At 37.9% G+C, this 18,101-nt stretch overlaps 2 protein-coding genes across 36 annotated transcripts in view; one reads left to right on the plus strand and one right to left on the minus strand.

Annotated features, from left to right (window-relative positions):
• Window positions 1–18,101, minus strand: part of DCP1B (decapping mRNA 1B) — a 39,862-nt gene that overhangs the window by 20,219 nt on the left and 1,542 nt on the right. The window contains exons 2-3 of the mRNA XM_068191833.1: window positions 17,859–17,899; window positions 15,530–15,657 (exon numbers count right to left, since the gene is read on the minus strand). Of these exons, the coding sequence (XP_068047934.1) occupies window positions 15,530–15,657; window positions 17,859–17,899 (169 nt within the window). The remainder of the gene's footprint in view (window positions 1–15,529; window positions 15,658–17,858; window positions 17,900–18,101) is intronic.
• CACNA1C (calcium voltage-gated channel subunit alpha1 C) overlaps window positions 6,855–18,101 on the plus strand; it is a 457,310-nt gene continuing 446,063 nt past the window's right edge. For 6 of the 35 annotated variants that reach the window (XM_068191792.1, XM_068191794.1, XM_068191805.1 and 3 more), the window contains exon 1: window positions 6,858–7,393. In XM_068191792.1, the coding sequence (XP_068047893.1) occupies window positions 7,264–7,393 (130 nt within the window). In that variant the 5' untranslated portion in view covers window positions 6,858–7,263. Of the gene's footprint in view, window positions 7,394–18,101 lie in introns of all 35 variants that reach the window. The other 29 variants (XM_068191807.1, XM_068191815.1, XM_068191832.1 and 26 more) reach the window with 9 other exon arrangements.

The raw sequence follows: 18,101 nt of genomic DNA on the forward strand, positions 1-18,101 counted from the left end.
CAGTATTTAGAATTTTTAGAATTTCTAAAAGGCAGGCTACTCATAAATCAAAACTGAAAAATTTTACCCAAATCTGTGAAGCTCCTTTAATAGCTCAGTGACTGAATTTCAGGAAGGACACTATTTAAGTTTTAAATCACGACTTCAGAGCCAACTCGAAAGCTTCCGCCTTACAATTTTCATTTTTTTGGCTATGGATTTCTCCTGTCCTCACTAACACTAGAACACTTGATACTATTTATAAGCAGAAGCTGACAGCTGCTATCTTTCAGAATTATAGATAACAATTTCTAACCTCTCAATATTTGAAACATTAATTTAGTTATTACGATAATATAGAATTTCTTATCAACTTCAATCATTTGCGTTAAGTATTCTATTAAAAAGAAAGGCATTTTCTAGGACTATTTTTTTTCCTCTTCATTATTCCAGTGATTAGATTTTTGTCTTCTGGATAGACATTTCCATTATCAAAGCTTTTGTCTCAGTGTACCAGCAACACGTGATTTTTAAGCTATTTCTCCACAGAGACATCAAGTCTTTAAGCTTGGTAAAAATGGATACAGAAATAACTACTGACTAGAGATTCCCCTGTACCTAGGAACTGTTTTATACTTGCCTGTATTAAAAATACCAATAATAATACCCCAATTATGAAATGTTTGTGTTTTATTCTTGATTCCATGCTTCTTAAGGTATTTTGCTCTATGTATAGTCTAGACTCTTGCTCCTGAATATGTAAATCCACACATGGCTATATGAAAAAGAAGTTTCTGTATCCATGTCTTGCAAGGCAGGCAGACACCTTTACGTTGCTATGTTTAGGACTGCAACAAGGGAAAAATATAAAAAAACCTGAGCAGACAGCTGCACACTATCCTGGAAAGCTGAATTCCATCCCAGAGATGTTATGCAACGATACGCAAGCTGTGAAATGTTATCTGAAGTGGCTGCAGTGGCTGTGTGTGCTTCATTTCCCAGTGGCTGAGTCGAGATCCTAGACCTGGGTGCAACACTTGACTGTGTGGCCTGCAAAAACACCAATCATCCCAATCTGAGTCTGTAAGAAGTGTTTTTGAACATATGACTAATAAATACACTGGAAAAATTTGGCTTGAGTAATTGAAGTCAGACACTCCATTCTAATTGTAACTACTCTGCCCGAGGATCCCAATTAGTGAAATGGGAAGAATAGTATTTCTAATCTGAGCAAGGTAAAACAGTTCTCTTTGTTCACGAGTTACCAGCTTTTATAGTGATGATTATTGGAGAAAACAACGTGAAAACCCAATAATTCCGACTCTAGTGCAGAACTCCAGTGGCATATAACAAAGGCCATACATGAGTAATGAGGAAAAAACCAGAACACTGAGTAGCCTCTCGATGTGAACACCACTCCAGCTGTTTGGTAGCTGAAACAAAATCCTTATTGCAAAAGAAGAAAACCACACAATATAAAAGTCCACAAACAGAGAGATTGCACAACCAGCCTTAACTTTGGCATTTCCTAGTTTAGGATTCTCTAAGTTCTTTCAGCTCTAAGTAGGCTTTAAGTTTTTTCAAACACAAAATATTCCTCTTAAACTCAAAACACTAGAAAAAAGATTTCAATTGTATCCTTTTCTACCATATTGATAGAAATGTGGCTCATCAACACGAGTGAAATTTTTAGGCCTCTTGCTTCTCAACATTGTGCAAAGCTGCACAATACAAAATATGTATTAGGTAAAAGTTTTTGTTTCTAAATAATGGAAATTTCTCTCTGGCTATATCCTGGTATTTCTGGAAGATTTTAAAGAGAAGTCAAAATTTTAATAATTCCTCAGGCATAAAAATGTCAATAAACTGAAGCAAGGAAAGAGTTTTTCAAACAACAAAAATGTGTATTTTGCTATGAGCTTAACCTAAATTCCTAAAAAGCTCTGAAAAGGCCCTACCTGTTAAATTATCAGACACTGATCCACTTATATAGGGAACTGTTAAAAAAGACAGGGAAAAGGATGACTTTTTATTTCCATTATCTCAAATGTTTAAAATATTATGTATGAACAAGCAAGCTACAAAAAAATGTCACTCAGAGACATGTCAATGCAAAGCGATGATTATACAGGGCCATTTTTCAGCTTAACCAGTGAAATTCAACTGAGGAGGGAACTGATAAAGCAATTTTATTAAAAAATAACCACAAAATATGCAACAACATAACTCCCAACAAAATGAAAAAGCCCCTCCAGACCCCTTTCCCCAAAAGCAAATGATTTGAGAGTGGGCAGTGATTGGCAACATTACTGAAGTCAAGAATAAGTTCGTCACTACCATCTGTTTAATTGTTCTTGGAACTATGCCTTAAAAACAAGACAAAATTTTTGTTAATAGAATGGACCCTGAAATATTCCTACCATGATCTATCAGCTGTGAAATTTGGGGGACCAATTTGCAGACTTCCAGATAGAGCCAGCAAATATTTCTGGTTTCATGAGGCAAAAAAAGGGACAGCACAGACATGGTGGATGGTTTAATAAATCATGTCTGTGACTCGACTGTGAGAGACTGACTTCGGGCAGATATTTAATCCAAATTTATCAGAAATTTTTATTAAGAAAAAAATCAACTGTGTAGCAGTCAAACAAAATAGAAAGCCCCCTAAATGGCCTCAAAGCTGAAGTTCTGTTAGTACTGCAGGAAAATTTAGAGCCCATTGATGCACTTATTTCCATAAAGCTCAGCAGATGAAAGAGTCCATCAGCAGGTTCTTTACTTTTTTTGGAAAAGAGCCCAAATGCAAACTGTATTTGCAAGATTTCCCTTAAATATGCCTTCTGTTGATGCTACAAGAAATTTTTAGTCCTGACACAGGAATAGCATCTATGTTATGGTCCACCTGGCTTAGAGATTTTTTTTTCCCCCCACACCACTGGTTTTCCAGTCACACCTCTTGCCATTGCATCATCAGTTCCAAATAATTTTTAAATCATGATGGTGCATGACACTGAAATTAAGGCAGGAAGACTGTAGATGCCAGGCTATCAATTTCTTAAATAACAAGCTGTTCTTAAGAAATACTTTTTCTTATAAATAGGCCCTCTTAAATAACAAATAGTTCCCGTTACTATTTCACAATAGACTTCCAAAATGTCCCCGTCAGATGAGAGTTCCATAAGCTAAAAAATACATCCCAATATCCTCATTCAACACAAGCAGGGTTCCTGTGAAATAAAAATCCATCAGAGAAAGGCTTACTGGAAAACAAAAGCAACTCCTCAACACCTGAAATGAATATTTTTTTAGCTTACCTGTGCTCTATATTCTCTGCTAACTTTCTAAAGCAAACAATAAAACATGTCTTCAACACACCGAAATGAAGCCAGGCCCTGATCTACAGAAATCACCTGAGCGGAACACAAAAATGCCTTACACAAATATAGGCTAAATATCAATCCATACCTTCCATCAGCAAAAAGGCTTATAATAATAGAAGACTGTCACAAGTGGAAGAGGTTTAACTAGAAGCCTTTTCTTGATTCGGTGCACTTCACTCCTACCAAGTAACAAAAAGCAAAGAGAACACTGCTCAATCAAGAAAGGGACAACACAGCTTTTCCAGCCTGGAGACAAGAAAAAAATTACTTTTATTGGCAAGAACAGAAAGGAGAGCCATCTTCAGTGTCTCAATTTCCAGCCTTTTTCTTTCCACTATGTTAAGAAAAGCAGCAGCTTCCGTGTGTTTCTTGTGGAGTATCTGGGCTTCCAGTCCCACGGGGAAGAGCTGCTCTGCTGCCCGAGACACACACACAGCTGCTAGAGGACTCACCAGGATTCTCACATCAAGGTTTTCATTTATAATTTAGTCCAATCTAAGAATATGTTCCCAATTATTTTTAAAGTGCATCTCTGAGGTACCTGCCAAAGGTACACCTCTAATTCCACAGCTATAGTTAAGTTCAAGGTCAAATTGTTTTCCAAACTCTGACAATGCCATTTTCCAGTATATTAGTAGAGGTGGGGGGGAAAAGAGAAGACTATTTTAACCTCAAATAGGTGTTCAATAACATGTCATTTTTTCCTGAAGCCTGAATTTTTACTATAATCAGTATGATGAGCTGTCACTCCAAATGGTTTAACTCCCACAAAATAATGAACAACTTCAGAAAGGGCTTCATGAAGAAAATAAGCAACCTTAACTATACATGATGTTTCTAATTCTGACTGTTGTGATCTCATCTCTTATTTCTCCACTGCATACCTTCAGATCCTAAGTAATGGAAATACATTTGCAGATCTGGACTGAGTTCTTAGCCTGTAACAATAAAAGTCTGAGTTACTTGTATATCCTTGTTCTTGTAACAAGAAACACATAAGAAATATCCTAAAATCAAGAGAATTTAAACCCCCCATTTTTGTATTTTTCCATTTCCATACTCTATACACAACATCCTTTTGGACAGGCAATTGTTTCATTTTTCCTACACCATCTCTAGTTCTAAAATGATTAGAAAAATAATTTAAAAAATCCACATAGAAATAGGCAAAGTCAACTACTCCTCCTGAGATCTCAAACAGTTGGTTAGTATTTACAGCGTATCTTATGCATTCCCTTTTATTGCTCTGCCACAGCCTGTTAACAGGTTACAGTCCACACATTAAAGACTTCTCTACTCTTCTGTAACCATCCCTTCTCTTGCAGTCAGCTGTTACACTGCCTTCGGTAACATCTGCTTGTCTGTAGAGCTGCAGACAGAAACTTTGCAGTACAATTTTTAGCAATATAGTACAATTTCACAGGCACAGAAAGGACGTTCACTGTTCTCACAGAATGACAGGCAAACCGTGGGTAGGCTCACACTGTGTTCACAAGCTAAATTTCACCCTGAACCCTTTACCATTCACATATGGTCACTACATTCTTACATGCTTGAAAGCTGAAGGATCATTAAAGTATTAATAATAATGTTTCACCTGCACTTTACTTGCGAAATTGCAGTTTAGTAATTTCTTTCATGAAGATACAAATACACCCCTTTGAAGTACCTTGTTGCTTTTTTCCTTTGATTACTGTAATTCTACTTTAACATATTTGTATCTATTTTAAAATTTTATTTTAACAATCGAGGTTAGTGTTCCAATTATTCAGAAGTTTACTGACTTTCCTATAATCTTGTTCACAAGACATTCTCTGTGCAAGAGTACAGAACATTCTGTGTATATGAACAAAGAGAGAAACAACAAACTCCTGAGATCAAGTTTGTCACCAAGAAAATGTAATTTAAAGAGTAAACAGTTTCTTATTTAACCTGTAATTCAACAGAAGAAAAACCCAAACCCCTCACATTTATCAAATTCATTTTATATTAGCAGCTACGTATTTCACAACAGCAGCACTGGGAGGTACCCTGCAACTCTGAATCCCTCATTACAGACTAGAGATACAATCATATTTAAATAAAAATTTGGGGTTTTTTGCATGGGACTATTTTCACTGGAGCAACTGTAAAGTAAAAATATGTATTTCATTTTGGTTCAGAAGTCAGCAGTGTTTTACTAGCTTATACATAATCCTTTAGGAATAAAACCTAAGAGTAATCATCATCTGGTTCTTCAGTCTTTCCCCTCCTTCAGTTTTTAACTATCAGTGCAAATTTGAATATCTACTTTGCTTTCCGTTAAAGAGTGTTAGAAATATTCACATGAGAGAAACCAGAATAAAAACAAGTAACAATAAACAGAAGGCAGCAAAACCCTGCAGGAAGACATCGCATACAAAAAAAAAAAATTCCAATGTTAGTTCTCTCCTTTTTCTAATTATTATGAAATTTCATGAACTTATTAATTGAGAGACGCTACACATGCCTGTAGAGAAGATTTAACACTGTATGTTGTTTAGGAAAAGATGTTGAAATTTTACAGAAAGGCAGTTTGTTTGACAAAGACAAAAGAATTGGTACAGCTCAAACAGAAAGTCCATATCCTGTCTAAGACAATGGGCAGCAGCAGATGATCCACAAAAAGAATCTTCTTAGTCCCTTTATTGCTGACTTCTGACCTGAAGCTTGTGTCTTACATTACTTACTTTTTTTTTCCCCTCCTGGCTACAGAAACTCTCTGGTTGTTTTTATGCATGCAAATAATACCTCTGTTATACAATGGGATTATTAAAACAGGCTCTAAAAGTCCTAGGCATATGTATGTCCAAAATAATCATGCCAGCAGGAAAAACCCACCAGGGTATTTTCTGAGATTGATTTTAAGCAATGCATTATGATAGGAACACTTTATACTTTATGAAAGCCCACAACTGGGCTGCAGCCACAGCCATTGAAGCAGAGCAGGCAGCAGGCATTAAGCCCAGTGCTGTTACTGGTTTGGACAGCAGCTAAGACAAAAAAGCAACACAGCCTTTGCAGCCTGAGTGAAATTCCACTGGAGCACTTGCACCATGTTTCTGTATATAACACATTCCTTGTCCTTTAAAGGGTATGCTATCTTACACTTGGGAAGGGTTTCTTTCCTCTTCCCTCCTGTAATTGAAAAGTATTCTTTACTGCCGATTTAAGGTTTGTTTTGACAAAGAGAGCACTGATGAGGCACTCAAGAGCTTGTATTAAATCAAAGTTAGACAGAAGTGAGCAGCTTGTATATGTGCTGTGGGATACACTTGCTCACATATTTATCTTCCATGTTTTGAGAGAAGGTTACAAATATTTTTATATATATACACACACATATAAAAGAGTGTGAGTAAGCGAGCTCACATTCCAAGAGAAGTTTTCTGGCTATGTCAGGAGTGTAGTCCACCCTCTGCTAAGCAAACCTATTTTTTTCAAGCACAAGAGGATATTATCAGAGGAGCCCGTGTGGATATACAGAAACCAGAGATCGTCATGGCTCGCTGAGGTGATGAGCTGATGGGTGGATGGCACCCATTATCTTCACTCCTCAATCCAAGTTTTCCTGAAAAACGGACAGGGGGAGGAGGAGGCTCCAACTGAGCATAAGGCACAGAGGACAAGCAAAGGATTAGGAGTGAACAGCAAGAAAAGGAAGGAGAATGCAAAAGATATTGAAAACGTTTCAAAGAGCTAGAAAATAGTTCCTAGAGTAGAAGATCCAGTTGTCAGCCATTTAAAACAATATTCAGGTTTTAACTTCTGTACAAGGCTATTACATAACCCTGAAGCAAGGAAATTAACCAAAAGGAATGTGCCTTTACTATCTATAGAAAATACACTTAGCTTCAGCTGCTTCAGCGCTCCTTGGAATTTTAAAATGTTTCAAGCCTTGGTTCGGCAAGCGTATCACCCCCTGCCCAGCCACCAGCCGGGGGAACCCGACGCCAAGTACAAGGGGAAGCTGGTGCATGAAACTCAGCTGAACTGCTTCTACATCAAACCTGGAGGTAAGACAGTATCACCCACTTGTGTGCACAGAAACTGTACTCAGAGCTGCCGTAAGTGTTGCCTTCTTGTTTAACTAGAGCAATCTGTGTAATGTAGGAGACTACCCTAATACCTCACAGCAGTATTTGGTGATAATGTACTGGGAAGCCCTGAATGTGTGATCACACCACCACAGGATTTAGATAATTCTAGAAATTCTCAAATCTGGGGAGTTAAGTAGATGGACGGCTTCTCTTGGTTATATACTGTATTTTGAGCATCTAATGAACATTGCTTTCTCGCTTCCACTGTGACACGATTGAACAAAAGGAATGAAAGTATAAGGAAAAAGAAAGAAATGTTTTTTTTTTTTATTGTAGACAAAGAGACTAAGAAGTTTAAAACATAGAAAAGCTGAAAATACTAAATACATGTGTGCGTATGTGAAGGGATTAAGCTGCAAAGGCGGTTACACAAGGGATTTGTCAAAAGCAACCAGCTCTGGAATATCCTCGTTTGCAGGAGAAATATGTAGGCACTCCTGTACATATTTCTCCTGCTCCTGAAACACCTACCATTTTATGCTGTACAAGGAGGGATGTGTGAAGTAGAGGTTATACAGGTAGTCACGTGAAAATAACCCCTCTGAAAAAAATCATTATCTGCTGCAAGCCCAACTCTTGAGCATTACTGCATCATACGCCTATCTTATCTTGAAAAGACGTCAGGAATGCCCAGCACTGGCACTACACTCTCCACAGTAAACCTCCAGACACGCTAATTTGTTGCTTATATGCTGACATCCATAAATGGGAAACAAAGACTCTGTCTAGCAGATATATGCAGCATTACTCTCCTGCCATCCCATATAGAAACTCATCCCCAAAGGTGGGATGTTTGATACATGGTTCTAATTCTATTCCATACCCTTTTCCTACTGATTTGTTTGCCCAAGCTGAGATACAGCTGTACCATGCACAAAATAATTAGCAGCCACCCAAAAACTACAGCATTTTTGTCTTAGCTTCTTAGCCTGCTTCTTCTCACATAGCATACTCGGACTTCCAGACTGGGCTGAAACTGAAAACCTACATTACCATTGCTGCACTTCTCTTCCTTACTTTTTTTTAAGCACCTTCAACACACAACAACAACAAAAAAAACATCATTAGAGCAAAAGGAGGGCTGCAGTCATCACAGTTACAGCTGCAAAATGCCACTTGACAAATGAAAACCTGTTTGCTTTGCTTAGCCAAAGGCTTCCACAATTGTCACAAAATCCTCAGGGTAGGAAGGGTGAGGAAGAAACAACTAAAACATCCTGTTTAGAAAGTCTGAATAGAAACTATCTGTGCTGCACTGAGCGCCGTGACCAGGGAGGTGGTGTTTCACATCAAAAATTAAAACTGAAAGCCTTCAGAAGTGGTGTCTACAAATTGTATGTAGTTTAAAGGAAAATATGAATAATAAGGCAGCCCTGGAAAAAGTAAATTTAGAAATACTTATTAGTACAAAGAATTTTACTTTAAAAACGACAAACAAAAAGGAATTTTGTAGTTCCTCCTCCTTTTTTGTTATATATGAACCATAAAAACCTAAACCATAGAACATTTACTCTCCACAACACACAGAAAAAAACCCCAAACACCCTAAAGCTGAATTAATTAACAGCTGCTACTCCTAGAGTCACAATAATAGTTTAGTTTGGCTGCGGCCTCTGCAGTTCACTTAGTCCAGAGTTCTGCTCAGAGCAGTGGCAGCTTCAGTATGAGAGACACTTGGGGAAAGAAGAAATCATGATCAAATACCAGTTTCCATAAAAAACTATATTCTATGGCACTTTTTCAGTTGATTTATTTTTAATTCATTTTCGTGTTCCCTTCCCTAGGTTAAAAATCCACTCCTCCTTCCATGGAATTAAGCAGAGTTTAGCTACAGGTTTCAAACTCCTGTAGTTTGTGCACTCTAGAACAGGCAAGCCAAATAACCTGACTGCTAAACCATAATTACTGATGTTAAAACCCACTTTCCTTGAGACAGCACTGCTGCATGTCCATCTATCCCTGACTGCACTATTAACTTACACCATCAAGTTATAATAATATTTTTATATGTCAGCAAGCAGGCATTAAAGATTTTCAGGTAGCCTTGAAAATTAAAATGACACGGAAAGCACGAAAACCTAACGTATAAATGCACATATTTTGTGTTTTAGTGATAAAAATGTAAATTGATATCTATACTATTTCCAAGGGGCAGTTTATTATTTTCCTTTACATTCTGAAGTAATTTTTACCATTTTCTAAGTGCATTAAAATCATTGGTTAGTTGAAGTATAGACCACAAAGGCAGGAACTATATGGGAAATGTAGCAGAAAATTAGTAATGCCTTTATCTATGCTTTTATAAACTGGTTTATGAACAGGTAATTTCCGAGTGTCGGTGCAAGGAAGTCAATAAACTGAGTGCCAGAGGCCATCTTGCATGAAAAAAAAAATTATCATCACTATGAATCCAATAAATAGAGGCAGTAAGAAGCTTGCTTGCTTCTCTCAAGCAAATTTGCAGATTACAAACTAGAAAACAGTTAAGTTGGACAGAAACTTAAACAGGTTTCAAAAAAAAAAAAGCATGCAACATGACAAAGTTCATGCTGCGTCCTTTATTTTCTGGGTTTAGAATTAATTCTTACAAAAATATTAATTATTTTCAGCGTGTATGTTTCCTTTGGAAATTTAAAAAAGGCAAATAATGCCTATGCTCAAGAGTGCTAGTATTCCAACACCCCCAGCAAAACTGAGGTTTCACTTTAAGGCCAGGAACATCCAGGGAAGATAATCATGACCTCTGCTGTTGTTCTGCCTTGCTGGATACACAATGAATTTTTAAAATGCTGATCAGAGGAGCGAAACTGGAATGGAAAAGAGGAGAGATTTGTTCGTATCTGAGACAAAAATGTCTCCAAGGACAGAACCTCAGGTAAACCGCAAACATTTGTATTCTGAAACTGGCACTAGTCAGTCCAGGCAGACTTCAAAAACAGCTTTACCAAAAACTGTTTAGCAAAAAACCAGGCTGAGAAGAATACGTCCCTAAGAAGGGCAAGGCCTGTTGGGGAAGATGAAACAGGAAAGCCTTATAAATATGATTGCCTGCCAAAAGATTTTGAGAATATGGAAACTATAAGCGAGATTGAAACGAAAGCAAGATTTGAGACACCAAGCCTTAGTTAGTGAACAACTGGAAAACAACGGTATGGCTGGCTGAAGGTAATCCCCTTTTAATTAAAAAATACTCTCTGCTTGCAGACAGCTCCAAGGGTCAGAGCAGACCCTACTAGCTTGGCAGAAGGGGTCCGAAGAGTAGTTTTTAGGGTTTAAAATGTAACACAGTATGGTAATGTGATGATTCCTACAGGCTGTAGGTAAATGCTATAGCATTTGCATCTTGTACTAGATTGGTTACTGAAAATTAGAATATTCAGCACAGAAGCAGATTTATGGTATTGTAACAGGAACTTCCTTGCTCTTTCGGGCCTGCTCTGAGCTGCAGCTGGCAGCTGCAAGAGGGCCCCTGCACCCACACCCTTTGCAATAAACCCCAAGTGCCAAGCCCTGGCTTCAGAGATCTTTCGTCTCCGTCTGTCCCACCCACCATCACTACAAGGTCCTTCTGCCAAAATTACTTAGAATTTCTACAGTTTGAGTTTGCACTTTTGTTTCAAATTGACTAACACTTTTCAAAGGGCTTTAAACTACAGAAATATTTTCTTAAACAAAACATGCAGGTTGTAGCAGGCCAGAATAAGACTTCTGCAAACAAACTAAAGCTCAAAAAACCTGGTTTTAAGTTATTCAGTAGTGACAAAAACACTGCATTTTGTGTAATGATGCAGCAACAGAAAGCCATGTAATGGTTCTGAATCAGTAGACCACTGATTTGGAGACATTTAGAGAAAAAATAATACAAACTGGACTAAGTTAAACACATTTACATGTATTTGTTTCAAAATTCTGAAAGATGAATGAGCATTTGGGGAATAATCAATTGAATACCCATTTCTATTTTCTGCATTCATCCTTTTGGGGTTTTGATATTGGACCTGATACTGGATGTTGGCATGACAGAGGCTGATAAATGAGGTTCTCCTTTCTAAACCGGTATTTTTACCCAAACCAAAAACATCAAATGGAAACTCTGTTACATCATAAAGACAAAGGCTGGAATATCTATTTTGCCTGTCTCAATTAAGCAAGGAGTAGTTTATTGGTCAATATGCAGAAGGCCAAGGTTATGTACAGACCACATGTGTCTGGACAGTTTTGCCAAAAGCAGGCATGTCTGCTCTGCTTTGGTACCACTTGCTGAACGTCTGCAAAAGCCCAAATTCAGCAGACACCTTTCACTGGGAAGGCTTTATTCCATTTCAGGTTTAGGAGATGAGGCGAGCAAAGCCCTTGCTACACTGTGGCACAGAAGTGAAAAGTAACTTCTATGTCCAAATAGGTACAGAAACTGTCAGAGAGAAATGCTGGTTGACATGTCACACAATTTCTCTCTCCTCTCAATATAGCAGAAAAGCACCCAATTAACCTGTATCAGATCATTGTCACAATTAGCATACTATTTTAAGGTAGGATCTTGTGTTCTTGGCAGCTAAAATGCTCAAGGTGAAACCAGTTCTGAGATAAGGAACTTAATATTCCCCAAACTCCCTTTTTCCTATAAGCATCAAAAGCAGAATTCAGTGATGAAAAGGTAAATGAGTGAAATCAAGAAATAATTCCCTGACCCAACACACAGACAAAAACACTTGGCACAGTAGAGAGTGAGGAATAGCTGTAATTATTATACAGCTGCTAAAGGGAGATAATTAAGGTAATTTAATCAATAATTTACTGCTATGTATTTCTTCTGAACTACCTCGTATCAATCAGCATCAAGGCTTAAGCAGCAAGTTCTGAATATTGGTCTTCCCAATAGCTATCACCAAAAACTAATGAAAAAAAGTAATAATTATGTCATTAAGATTAGTCAAATACGTAACTCATGAAAATTTAAAAATTGTTAGATCTTCTAAACAAAACCAGAACTACTGTCTTGCTCTCAGAAAGCAAACATCTAAAATTGCACTTAACTATAGAAGTTTAAAGGTCACATTGAAAATTGCCTGTTTGAGCCATAAACCTTCTGTTCCTTGGTGGACAAAGATTTCTGCTGGCATTAAAAACTGTAATTCGAGCTTCCCTCCTGGCTTTGAAATGAATAACCTCAGCTCTACCCTAACAGATTTCCCAAAAAAAACTTTGCTCTGAAATAGCGGATCAGAGCAAACATTAACTGGCATGGATCCCAAATCCAGCCTGAAAAGTCCTGGAATTAGACTGTGCCTCCAACATGATGTTTAGACAATAATTCAACTTAAGATGACCAGGATCATATGAAAAAAATAAAAGAAATACGGAAAAAGAAAGTAAAAAGACAAAATACACCCTTTTTATTTTAAGCATATCTAAAACTTACATTTATTGTGTGCAGTTTTGGATTTTTTTTTCTATTGTGATCATATATTGGATACAAAGCAAGCTTTACAAAAAGATAGGTATTACATCACAAAATGTTGTCGGGCTTTTCCAGTACACAAGTACCACCTTTTGCTGCCAAAAATATTTATTTTAGACTGTGTAACACAACTAGCCACAGATACTCAGATGTACAAAATGAATTTTGAATATTAGAAGAAACAAAACAATGGGCAGGGCCAGCAATTGGGAACACAGAGGAAATTGTTAGTTTTGTTAGCTCTAATAAGAAGACATGCATGAAAAGCAGCCTAAGAAGTCACCAAGCCAAACAAGAGGTTAGAAAAAGATAATTTGTTTCCAGATACTGTTAAGTGTTACTGCCAAACTGTCCACTGTTCTGCAGAGTAAACAGCTATTACTGAGTACTCCTTCTTAGTACATGAAAGCAGGAGATAAAAATAATACAACATAAGGGCCTAAATGTCCCAGTTTTGTAAACTTCATTTAACAATAAACCTCAAGCCTTAGTTTTGTAAAAAAAAAAAAAAATAAAGGCAAGCTGTACAATAAAGCACAAGAGCAAGAAAATATTCATATAGAAAATTCAAGAGGATATTCAGAACTGTGTTTGGATGAGACCCTTGTGAAAACCCATACTTATTGTCGAGGAGATCTCTTTATTTCATGTTGCAAAGGCTTTGAAATACAAAATAAGGAAGAAAGGGCAAGATGTATGTGCAACTCAGTGAAGAAATCATGAATTGTAGAGACCTAAAGAAAACCTGGACAACTCAAATGAATTGGTAAAAACTGTCTACCTATTTGCTCTGGAAACAGATGTCTTCATGAAAATCTGAGAAAACAACAGCTTTTGCTTTGAAGCATCAAAACCTTCAGTTTTCTTGAAGAAATAATTATTAACCTTTGTAAGAATATTTTAGGAAGATAAATAGCTAGGGGTAACATAACCTTATACCAGAACTCACCTGATACCGACAGAATTCATAGGGGGTTTTTTTTAGTAAAAACAAACATGAATCTGGTCTCAAACAACCAAACTCTCAATTCAATGAAGAGGTACAGATTTACCCATGGTTAGATCAAACAGCTAACACTGGTAAAAATCAGATCCACAGACCCAGACATCCTGCTCAGAAGCACAGGCTGCTACTTTTATTTGACACCCTGCAAATCTAAAATTTTCATGTCTCTCAGTGAAAAAAGAGCTTACATCACCCAACTCCTGATTTTTCTCTTAGTAAAAAAAATAGTTACAATTTATGTGCAGTAATCAGACTAAAAACTTATTTTCTGTCACCACAGAATTATGACAACTTCTAATTACTTCCACAGAATTATGACAACTTCCAATTACACTTGTATCAACAAAAATGAAAAATTAATAGGTCAGCTTTCAAAAGGTAGATATTGGTAGATACATACATAAACTCCTAATGAAGTTCCAAAATGAGATTAAACAAGCTTATAGCTACATAAGCAAAAGCCTTCAAATCAGATGGAATAAAGAGGTGTCACAGTACTTAAAATCCTAATGTCTGGCCCAGTCTAGGTTAGCCTGGAGATGTCTGCAAGTCTTTTCAGTTTCCTTCTGAATTCCTACTCCTTGTCAACCTAGGAAATAGTCTCAAAATTAGCAGTTTCATTTAGGCTATTTAGAATGTTCTTCCTCTATTGCTTCGACCACATAGTGTGTGTAAACAACAGGATTCCCTCTTGATGTATTTCCCAACTCCAAATTAGTTTATGAAATAAGAAGGTCTTGCAGATTATCAAATTGGGCTACTTTGCAAGCCAGGGATTGCTTTTGCCTTTACTTCATCCAGAGGGAACACTTGAGCATCACAGTTCACATAGACCATTTCTGAAATCTGCTTTTATGCATAAAGGACAAAGCCCAGAATAGGTACTACAGCTCTGCTTCCAAGCACATCTACAAACGGGATTTACAACTGCTCCCTGCACATCCTAACGGTCTTTGTGCAGATCTGCATGCACAAATAAGCTTCCTCACGTCTTCCACTCATTTCTGAGCTTGCCTGACACTTGCTAATTCTTGAGCAAAGATAATCACACAATACCAACAGAAAGCCCAAAGTAATAACTTTGTCTTTCAGCGGGGTTTAAATTAGACCCAGCATTATGTTGTCAAGAATTACGCCTAAGAGCTGAGAAGCAACCTGCCTTCCAACATGCTTTAAGAACAGTGTTCTGGAGCTGGAGCAGAACACAGGGTTTGGATTGGCTGCATTTGTCTATTTTTATGCAGAAAATCAAGACTACAAATATTACACTGAGACTTCCTAGCAGTGACTGGGGTGCATTCAGAAAACACACACAAACTGTCTCTCTCAGCCCATCACCTACAGGCAACCACAAACATCAACAATTTGTCAGTTAAATGAGGAGGTTACTCCTAAGCACATCCTAATACTTTCTTTAGTAGAGTGGCATTTTAGGGAACACTGAGAAATTCTTTTCCAGCACATCAAACAAGCAAAATTCATTCCTTCAGTTTCACCCCTTGAATGCTGCAGTCTCAGCTCTCGGACTACCTTAACCAAGAACAGACTGAAGACAGCCTGACTCCAGTATTTAATCCAATGTACTTACATCTGGCATTTCTGTAGAGCAGAAAAGGGTCCTGGAGCTGGAAATCGAGGTCTTTAGTAATGGGTTCTGTTCGATTTTCCATGCTTAGTCTGTTCATAATTGTGAAACCATGCCTTGGAGAAGCCGATCTAAAAAAGAACAAGTAGAAAAGGAACAAGTCGAGGAAAAAGGAAATCACAAGAATTTCTTTGTTGTGTAGTGCTCCAAATTCATTATTTATTTATTTCTAAGAGATGCTACAAAACCCAATTTTGTTGCCAAGGAAATAACAATTGACTCTTGCAGTCTTGGTAATCCTTTTAATTATGACAAAGCCCTGCATTATGTACGAGAAATAAACAGACCATCAGCATCACATGATTCAATGCCACCATCTACCCTACAGCCCCTCACTGGACTGGAAAGCAGCAATTAAAGCAAGTCAGAGCAAGGCAAGTTCTCAGCACTCAGGTGAACAACAGTCATCAAAAAGAGAATTTTCCATACCACCTAAAATGTAAGGGTAGAAGTCACCATGTGAGAAACTGAAACAGGTTGCCCCAGAGCAGCTGTGAACCCTCCCCCATCCCTGAATAATCCCTGATAAATGATGAACCTAAACCATGCTATGACTCTAAGCCATTATGCTCATTCATGGAGATTACACTTTAAGTCACTTAGATAAAACTGCTAAAGCTGTCGTGATCCTGACAGGATACACTCCTTTCAAACCAAGTTTGGCAATAAAGGAAAAGATGATGGCTAAACATTTGGGAGAAGTGCCACCTCTGCTTAATTGCTGGTGTGTGGATTTCTCTATGAAACGAAAATACAGGAACCTGTATTACAGGATTAGAGTCAACCAAAAAAAAAAAAAAATCAAAAGGGAAATCCTTGACAAGAACCCTTGTTTGCAAGGGTCAATATTTCACTTCAAACAAACAAACAGTCCACTTCCACTGGTGTTCATCCAGTTGGAGGTCTGACTTTTTGACTTCTTCTAATTCACAAAGATGAGCTGGGCAGTGAGTAAGTCAGCCCAAGTAAAATGGTAACATCATTTTTACATTTGTGACTAAGGTAATGAGAAGAAACAAAGACGGCACCACTGGTCTCCAAACTGTCTGCTGGCAATGTGCTTTCCACAGAACTTCATAAATTTGTTTGAAGGTACAGAAAATTAAAGTTAAAACTGATGATGAGGGCAATGCGTGCTGTTACTCACAGCTGTTCACAACCTGTTCCATACTGCTGCTAAAGTGCAGCTAGGCAGCAATTTGTGCCCTAAATGGAAACTTCCTCAAGCAACAAAAACAACAGTGAAAGATAAATACCAGAAGGACCAGGTTTCATATTGTCAGTTCTTGAGCTTTCAAACCACCATACCAGGAAACACTGCTTCTGTTTTTCAGCACACAAGTCACCACATCCACCTAGTGCCAGCACAACAAAGGGCTGCTGCTTTCCTCTTGTGGTGGTAATTTTACAGCCTCTGATCTCCACTTACCTGAGAGCAGCTTAGAAAAACTACTGATGACCATTGCCACTGCAGGTACAAGAGAGCTGCAGAGACTGAAACCAGCATTCCCACTTCCCACAGTGCTCACAGGCTCTTGGGCCTCTCTGTCCCCTCGCACACTTCTCAGAACCATCTCTTGCTTTCTCAGCTCTCCTACCAGATCCTCTTTGATATAAAAGCTGAAAAAGTAACTTTCTGCTTTGGTGTCACACCTCAGCAGCTACTGCAAGAGCTGCTGACTGTCTAACTTCCTGATTTTAACAGCAGTCACAGAGAAATTCTGGGGCACCAACAAGGAACCCCTAGCACAGGGCTTCACAACAGAACGAACACATGTGCTAGAACAAATGGTGCAAAAAATGATGCTCTGAAAGCCACAACCAGAGCTGCTGCTAAAAGAAAGCGTGAAAACCATCCATAATGTTGGATGAAATATGCATGAAAAACTAACAGACACAAGTAGTAAGAAAGTTCCCTACGTAGTGGACACAATATTTCAAAATCTCTGCCATTCCCTTCCTTTAAACAATATAATTATCTATTTCACTCTTTTTTGTTCAGACAAATTTAAATTGAAAATCCTATTTAAACCATCACAGAAGATTTCTACAGTTTACCCATACTGACATTTAAATCACATTTGGAAGTCTTATCAAAATACAAGGTCATGTTTCCTTCAGAGGGTTTTCTTTCCCACATTTGCTTCTGGCAGTTTCAGTTTCTCTTCACCCTTGAACAAAGGGGAGCACTTTATTTCATTTAGCCACGCTCCATCCCGGCCAGCTTTTCCATATCCACAGGTTTCACCTGTGTATGTCAAAATGTGCTCACCTTGTGTAAACAAACAGCGTTCCCTCCACATCAGTCTTCTCCTGAAGAAAAGGAACATTAAGAAAGTTGAAAACAGGGCAGAGTTTTGGTTACCATCAGTGAGCCCCCTTTTCTCTGTTTTTTACCAGTACCATCAGTTACGCCTCTCTCACCCAAGCCAGGAAAAAATTACTAAACCAAATTTCATGGGTTGGGGGTGAGAGGCTGGAGCTAGCACGGGTCACCATGCAGCTCACCCAGGGT

Source organism: Anomalospiza imberbis, chromosome 5 (genome assembly GCF_031753505.1).
Source record: "Anomalospiza imberbis isolate Cuckoo-Finch-1a 21T00152 chromosome 5, ASM3175350v1, whole genome shotgun sequence".
In the NCBI taxonomy this organism is placed as follows: domain Eukaryota; kingdom Metazoa; phylum Chordata; class Aves; order Passeriformes; family Viduidae; genus Anomalospiza; species Anomalospiza imberbis.